Consider the following 8,712-nt stretch of genomic DNA (forward strand, 5'->3'; position numbering starts at 1 on the left):
GCAGTACAAGGAGCTGGGCTCGAGGCATTCCCTAAAGCGTCGATGATGACTAATACGACGCCAATCTAACGCGAGCACTATCAACTTGAGCGTTATGAATAGCACCGATGCCCTCGTCCTCGCCCCGCTGCCGCTGCTCCAGCCATTTTGGGACGCGTTGCGCGCGCGCTCGGCACTGCTGTCTCCAGTGGGCTGCGCGTGTGTCGCGCTGCTCTTGCACCTCTGCTTCTCCACACCGTTTCTGCTGCTCGAGCTGCTCGGAGCGCGCTCCACGCTACTGCGACGTTACCGAATCGCTGGGCGCGAGTATGGAGCGCGTGAAACTGCGGATCGTTGGTTCGAGTGCCTCGCCCGGATAACGTGCCTGTACGTAGCGGCGGTGCTGCCGCTGGCCGCGCTCGTGCAGCTCTTCGGAGGAGATACTGGCCATGACCGTTACCGAGAGGCACCGCCGCTGTTCCGCGCGCTTTCACAGATCTTCGCGTGCCTGCTCCTGTTCGACACGCTGTTTTTCGTCTCGCACTACGCCATACACAGGTGAGCTTGAGCGCACACACCCTGTCCTGCATGATGGACTGGTCCATAAGGTAAACATGTATCTGCAAGTTTGATAACATTAAGACCTTTTCTGAATCTCACACAAGTAGCACGGTAGGAGCCTGGGGTTGTGGGTTTGAGACCCACTCACTGTCTGAGGAGTTGTGAGGAGGTGTGTTCTCCCCGTTTGTGTGTGGGTTTCCCAAGATTTTCTGGCTTTGTCCCACATTTTAAAAATCTACTAATCTTAATTAAAGCCTTATAAGAAGAGACAAAGCTCTTACTTAATAATGCCCTTCATTCCAGGAGAAACGTTGGATGAGAAGATGTCCAGAAACATTTTGCCATGTTGCATAGTCCTGCCTTAATCCATCCATCCATTATCTGTAACCGCTTATCCAATTTAGGGTCGCAGGGTGTCCAGAGCCTACCTGGAATCATCGGGCACAAGGCGGGAATACACCCTGGAGGGGACGCCAGTCCTTCACAGGGCAACACAGACACACACACATTCACACCTACGGACACTTTCGAGTCGCCAATCCACCTGCAACGTGTGTTTTTGGACTGTGGGAGGAAACCGGAGCACCCGGAGGAAACCCACGCGGACACGGGGAGAACACACCAACTCCTCACAGACAGTCACCCGGAGCTGGAATTGAACCCACAACCTCCAGGCCCCTGGAGCTGTGTGACTGCGACACTACCTGCTGCGCCACCGTGCCGCCGTCCTGCCTTAATATCATTCTTAAATACTTTTAAAGCAGGGTGTAGATCAGACTAAACAGTGCAGTAAGAGTCACTGCAGAGTAGCACATTGTTATAAAACTGAATTACATGGAGTTAATAATAATTATTTTATTATTGCGAACATATGACTAAATATTATCAAAGGTATCAGGCTAATAAAGAAGTAAGGAAGGCTAAAAGTGTAAGAAAGAAGTGGTAAATTACTTGCACATGTATGGTGGTTGTGATAAAAAAGAATAATTGTGCTTGCATTAAACCTTATGGACCAGTACAGTCAAGTAAAGACAAAGTCAGTTTCTGTTTATTGTGGTGCACAGTTCAACTAAATTTGCACAGGTGAGAACTGCAATCAGGGATTTTGCATGTCTGCTTAAAGCAGTCACATAAAGACATGTCCTGGAATGTTGGAATGTAAATTTATTTCTCCAATTTACCATAATAGCCATCATCAGATATGGCTATTTCATGATGAATGGACCCATATTACTGTTTAATAATTACTTGGAATACAGTACAAGTTTTTTTCCTTCTTCCTGTAAAGTTACTGTTTTGGAGAGATACATTTTTTTTGAGCAGCGACAGTATGTGTTGGTATAGTAGTGATTTTGGGTAGTAAATAAGTTGTGTGTTCTGTTGTGTTGTAGATATTGTTATCCCTGTTTATCACCACTTCTGTAAGGAAACCTAACTCAATAAGCTTTTCTACAATTTCACGTTTCACGTCAACAGACTCGTTTAAATCTCACGTCAACCTTTAAATCTCAACAAAAATCTGCTTCTAACATTATATATTCTGAAATGTCTTTTTTCTATTTTTTTATATGCTGTCCCCGCTCCTCATAGTATGACCAAGAAATCTAATGAAAATAATGAATGAGCAAAATAACATAACAATCAAACATTGTCAGAAAATGTGTCCCTGTGGTACCTTTGACTGTCTCTGTGGTGGTACCCTCAAGGGTACATATTTGTACCTTTTTAATTAGGGAACATAATTGTACCTTATTCTATTATAATTGTAGATTTTAAAATTGTGTTGATTTTATGTGCCCCGTTTCACCTCTAGGACTTTTATTATGTTTTTTATATGACACAGTTCTATAATGAAAGATTACAAAAATGTATCTCTTCTTCTGGAGAAGAGAATGTAATGTACCTTTAAGGAACAAAACTTAAACAGTAATACACTTAAAATGAATAACTTCTCTTAAAAACCATCAGGTCTATTCCATCACAAATGAACGACTATTTCTCGGATACATAGCTTTTAAATGTTATTTCCTCGTGTGCCTAAAACTTGTGCACAGTACTGTACTTGTACACCACTGTCCAATTTCCTAGACTCAAAATAAAGATGTCCAATTATTACAGAGTATATATGTGAAAACGGTGCTCAATTCATGATGTGTTTACACATGAGAATTTCCCACCAAAATAAATCAACATTCCTTTATTCCCAGCATCTAAATACCATATTAGGATAAACTGTTCCTGGCTGTTTGATACAAAGTGTGTCCTCCCCAAAAGTGCCCCTCTCTCATCTTTTGGCAAAAAACATCATCAGACACATGGTTCAACAGAAATCAGTGAAGAGTCTGTGAGGCGAACTAAGCGAATGATCTGGAATAGTCTGGCCAGTATTAACCAGGACCAAAACCTTAATTAGGCAGGGTGGAGAACTGCTACATGCATCTTAATTTGAACAGTCCAGGCTATGAGTCAGGATGTAATTTTGTTGTATAATTTAATATTTAAAAATAAGTGACATGCTAAATGCTTCTGGAATTATTAATTAATTTGTTTTTCCTCTGTAGCTACTCACACAGTCACACACACTCATACTAGTGGACAATTTCACATATCACCCAGTCACTCACACATTTACGTTAATGGGCAAATCACACATCTAGTGTTTTAGACTGTGGAAAGAGAACCACATAGACATGTGGGGAACACCACAAACACTGTCCTGAGGCGAGGATAGAACCCAGGACCACAAGAGATTAGAGCTGTGTTATTTTTAAATGTGCTTAATAAATTGCTGAAGCAGAATTGAGGGGGAAAAAATCAAATAAAGTTAGAATCGTGTACAATTTGTGTACAGGATATTTATTTATTGTTTGTTTTTGTTACATTTATATAGCACCTTTCTATAAACACAAGGATACTTTGACATCAGCACTGCACAGAACACAATTCCATTCACCAAGGCAATTTATGAGTCTGAAACATACACAACAATGAGCCAACATTAAAATTACCTCCTGCACTCATATCAACTGGACACACAGGTGCCCTTTGTAGCTCTACCCTGGCATTTAGCACTCACAACCATCAAAGAGTGCTGGTGGTGTTTTTGGAGTATGGTGCACTGGTACGAGTGGATCAAACAGAGCATTGCACATGGATATTTGAACCACAGTACCCCGCCCTGCGAATGTTCCATCACCCAGGTGATACCTGCTGTGTGGTGGTCCTGTGGGCATTCGGACCATTGAAGAGAAGTGTGAAAAGTGACAAAAGATGGACTAAACTTTGTTAAGTATGGAACTAAAAAAATGCAAGTATATAGTAAGAGGAGCAGACAATACTTAATTTTTTTGGTCATTTTAATATTTAAATCCAAAATACGGAGATTTTAAAGAGTTTACGTCTAATCCCTATTACTTAAATATTGGGACATTCAGGAAAAAAGTATGGTAGAGGTATATTATTGGTCACTACATGTGCACACATTGTGAATACAGTTTATCCTCTGGGATCAATAGAGTATCTGTCTGTCTGTCTGTCTATCTATCTATCTCATGTACGTATAATGGTACAAGTACCAGCTTTTTTTTTCCTGAATGTACATTACATTCTCTTCTCCAGAAGGAGAGGTGTATATTTGTAATAGTTTATTACAGATTTGTGTAAAATAAAAGAACATAATAGAAGGTCTGGAAGTGAAATAGGGTGTATGAAATCAACACAATTTGAAAATTATAATTACAGTTTTCCTCAATTGCTTTGGTGCATTTCTCACATCACTATTAACATTTGCACAACATTAAGTGAATTTCTCAAAACAATTAGTACAAAAACTAGTTGATAACCTGCAAAAGTGTGTCACTTGTTCAAAATGAATAGTTCATTCCTCAAAAGCAAGTATTCATATCAATGAAAGTGTCTGGGTAATCAAAATAAAAACTCCTGACACCATTGCTTATGAACAAGATAGTTAAATGGCTTTGTCATGTTTTCATTACGACAGTTCACTCTGTAAGTGTTTTCCAGTGCAAAAAACTCAGATTATGGTGACACTACCTGAAAATGCTCAAGACAGCACTGTGCACTATTAGCACACCCATTTGAAGTCTACAGTTACAGTAAGTTACACATTATTGTATTTAGTGGTAAAGTAGGTAAATGGGTACAAGACACATGTTTCACATTTTTACTCTTTGAAATTCTAATTTGTTCACATCACTGTGCAAAAGCAAAGTACAAACTTATTTACGACAAAAATAGGAAACACCCTTTGGATAGAGTTGTGCACAACTGTAAACAATATTGCAGTACATAATGGAACTGAATAGGAACATACAAAGTACTGTAAATCATTCTTGCACATCCATACGTTCCTGTCTGTCTGGCCACATGTTTGCATCGACATCACAGCAAATATCATCCCTGGCAATGCAGCAAGGAAAGTATCCCCTTGAGTGGTGAATCCACCCTCTGCAGGATGCTGCTGTGATGTCATCACATGCTGCATCCATGGCCACTAACAGGACCATTTGGGTCTGTGGATGCCGGTCATATACCTTCCACCTCCAGGCAGAGAAAAACTCCTCTATTGGATTAAGGAATGGGGAATAGGGAGGGAGATATTCCACCAGCAGCCTTTGTGAGCTGCAAACCACTGTCTGACCAAATCTGAGTGGTGAAAACGCACATTATCCCAACAAACTTCAGATGGTCTCCATTTAGACCCCCCTCATTCTCAGGGATTATGTCCCTGTAAAGAGTGTCTAAAAAAGTCAGCAAATGTTGTGTGTTGTATGGACCACGATGTGGGACATGGGTGAGGAGACCGTTTTCCGTAGCCCTAAATTCATCAGGAATCTGCCTATGTACTTGGCCTCTTCTTCCTCTTCCCCTGGTTTGTCCCCTTCCCCTTCCTCCACGCATCCTCACCCCTCTTCCACGATGCTGACGTTCCATTTCTGTGTCACTGTATTGACAAAATGGTGCACACTATGTCCTGCTTGGCTCATATATACTTGCCAATTGAGAGTTCATGAGGTTCAGCTTTGAGGGACTGTGGAGAAGTGGCATATCATTGGTTACAGCTAATGCTTCAAACACTCCTCATCAGTGAAAGCTGAGGTTCACCTGAGAGGAATTGTTCAATTTGGGAGACATTTTCAGAAAAAAATGAGAAAGAAATGCATAAGACTTTCTTGACTGCTTTTGACAACTATCGCAACATTTTTCTATGTAATGATTCAAACAATGAAATGAGGACTATTAGTGTCACAGGGAAAGACTATTCAGCATTCATAAGTATAGTGCATTTTGACTGACATGACATAAGCATATGATAATGTTATAAAACAGAAGAGAATTGTCTGGAAGCAATTGATGCATGTCCAAAAGCATTTGCAGTTTGTTGGATGGAATGAGAAACTGCTACTATGATGTGCACAAATGACTCTGTCTTGTCGAGGTTGAACTAACAGTTATGATAATTTTAATTCTGATCGGAGAAATGCACCAAAGCAGCTGAGAAAAACTGTATAATTACATTCCCTATATAATATGTACCTTTGAGGGGATCACCACATTGAGACTGACAGCAAAAGGTACCACAACAGAGAGAGTTGTTCTGACAGTGCACAACAGTGCTGTTTATCTTCACTCTCAGATGAATATTTAACCACTGATGTACATTAACCAGTTTCAGATTTTCTGCAGCACAAGTTGTCCTTTGTGTTTTTCTGGCCTGTAATGATTTATGTGTCTGTTTTTCAGGAATCAGTGGTTATTCCAGAAAATCCATCGCTCTCACCACTTACACCGGGACACGTTTGCACTGGCTGCACAGGACTCTGGTGTTACGGAGCTACTGCTTCAGCAGATGCTGGCCATATGCAGTGCCAGACTAGTTGGATGCCACCCCATGAGCGAGATCCTTTTCCATTTTCTCAACATCTGGCTGGCTGTGGAGGACCACTGTGGCTATGACTTCCCCTGGGCAACACACAGACTACTGCCCTGCTTTGGTGGACCTCCCTTCCACCATGCTCACCACTTGCATTTCAGGGGAAACTATGCACCATATTTCAGACACTGGGACCTGATCTTCAGGACCTCACTCCCACCCGCCCCTACACACAAGGGCAATTCCAGCACGTCTGTCTTTGATCACCAAGCGCTTAGCAACTATTCAGTAGGGAGCTGTAAAAATTTCCACTCCACTGCTGTGAGGAGGAGATTACTGAAGGGACAAAATATCTAAGGTTTTTCATTAGTTGCTCATTTGTGGGCCTCTTTTCACTTTATATTATACAGTCAACAAAGATTGGGTGGGTGAAAAGAAAAATAAATGGCTAAAATACACCAAAAGATCAAACACATAATCATAAACTTTGCAGTTGTCTCTAAAATGATCAGAAAATGGATTGAACAAATTAACTAGTGTGCAAGAGACACTCAGAATATTCTTTTCAATCTTTCAACATTCAAAATGACACACTAGCCCAAACTGTTTGTTGGTGTTCATCTTGTTGGTGTTCTCTGGCCTTCAGACTTATAGAGTATGGTTAATGCTTTCAGGCATTAACATGAAAACGGTAAACATTATTCATTTCTTCAGAAATCCAAGTGTCAGTATGGAGTTTTGCAGTAGTGACAGCCTCTACTGTATTTGGAGACTTTACCCTATATGGAACATTGCTGTGAGAATCTGGTGAGGTCAGCTACTGATGTTGGATGATTAGTTCTGGATCACAAATGGTTCTCCAGCTCATCCCAGAGGTATAAAAGGGAGCTCCATTACTCCACAGCCATTCTACTGCTCCATGGCCCCATGCTGGAAGCCTCATGCTGATGTTTGGCATTGGGCACCGTAACCTTAAGGGTCATGTGCAGGTGCTCCAGAATGATCAATTCTCAGTGCAAAAATCAAAACAAAACTGGGTGCATATAAAAGTAGTTAAATTCAGTCCCAATATCTTGAGACATCCTGTTTACACATGTGTTTACTTTGTGGAGGATTTTCAGTTGTGAAAGACCATAATTACTGTTTAGTGTAATTTTATTTCTCTTTTGCTGTGCCAGGTCTCACAGATTCATCTTTAATTCCAGCACAAATGAGCAGCTATTTCTGCTGCTGTCATTGTCATAACTTAGTGACAGCTCGGGGCCAGTGTTCTATTTATTTTTGATATGTAAATATAATGACTAAAAAAGGCTAACAAAGTTTTAATTTGTGTCACAAACTACTTTTAAAAGACACATTTCAGTGTCTTTAACAAGTATATCAATGTAAACTGCATTCTGAATATATAAATCTAATATATAAATCTAATATAGTGCATCGAAGGCAGAATGGACCTGTTGGAAAACACAGTAGCAGAAAACTTCTGTATTATATTCACTGATGATAGTTTATGTTTGATTGGGTTAAATAGATGTGTTACCACAGGCAGAACTCTGTTACTGTAAGGCATGTTTCTAACACAGCACAGTTAGTACATAAACAATCATAAATGTTAAAAGTATGCAAGAGCTCCCAAGGGATAACACTTTGAACTTTGAATCTCCTCAAGGCTAAGGTTGCAAATTTCAGAGGAGCACTAGACATATTTTTCAATGAGTAAATAGATAAATATTTTCTGGAGTTACATAATTTAGTGTTTTCTTTTTTGCTTTGGATGCCTTCATTTGTAATTGGTTGTAGCTGTGAATTCCGCCACTATGCAAGATTGGACTTGATATCTGCCTTGGCACAGACAAGCAGAGTTTCTCCTTTAATGTTTGATCAACCCCTGGAGAGATTGGTTGTACTGAAGGAGAAATGTGACATCCGGCTGAACTTGAATGCAGCTGAAGACATGAAAAAAAATTTCAAACTTTGTAGATGGGAAAGCAACTGGTAGTATGAGGTTTATCAGAGCAGGTAGAGGTGGGCACTATGATATCAGTATTGCAATACATTGCTAGTGATAATTAATTTCCACAATTTTTATTTTTATTTTAACACAATCCATCCATCCATTATCTGTAACCGCTTATCCAATTTTTAGGGTCGCGGGGGGTCCAGAGCCTACCTGGATTCATCGGGCGCAAGGCGGGAATACACCCTGGAGGGGACGCCAGTCCTTCACAGGGCAACACAGACACACACACATTCACTCACACCTACGGACACTTTCGAGT

At 40.6% G+C, this 8,712-nt stretch overlaps 1 protein-coding gene across 1 annotated transcript; it reads left to right on the forward strand.

Annotated features, from left to right (window-relative positions):
* On the forward strand, positions 1-7,188 carry LOC136678853 (cholesterol 25-hydroxylase-like protein). Its single transcript, XM_066657017.1, has 2 exons — positions 1-537; positions 6,304-7,188. Exons 1-2 carry the CDS (start codon positions 95-97, stop codon positions 6,788-6,790), a joined length of 930 nt encoding a protein of 309 aa, XP_066513114.1. The 5' UTR covers positions 1-94; the 3' UTR covers positions 6,791-7,188.
* The last annotated feature ends 1,524 nt before the right edge of the window (positions 7,189-8,712 follow it).

The sequence above is a fragment of the Hoplias malabaricus genome, chromosome Y (assembly GCF_029633855.1).
Source record: "Hoplias malabaricus isolate fHopMal1 chromosome Y, fHopMal1.hap1, whole genome shotgun sequence".
NCBI lineage: Eukaryota > Metazoa > Chordata > Actinopteri > Characiformes > Erythrinidae > Hoplias > Hoplias malabaricus.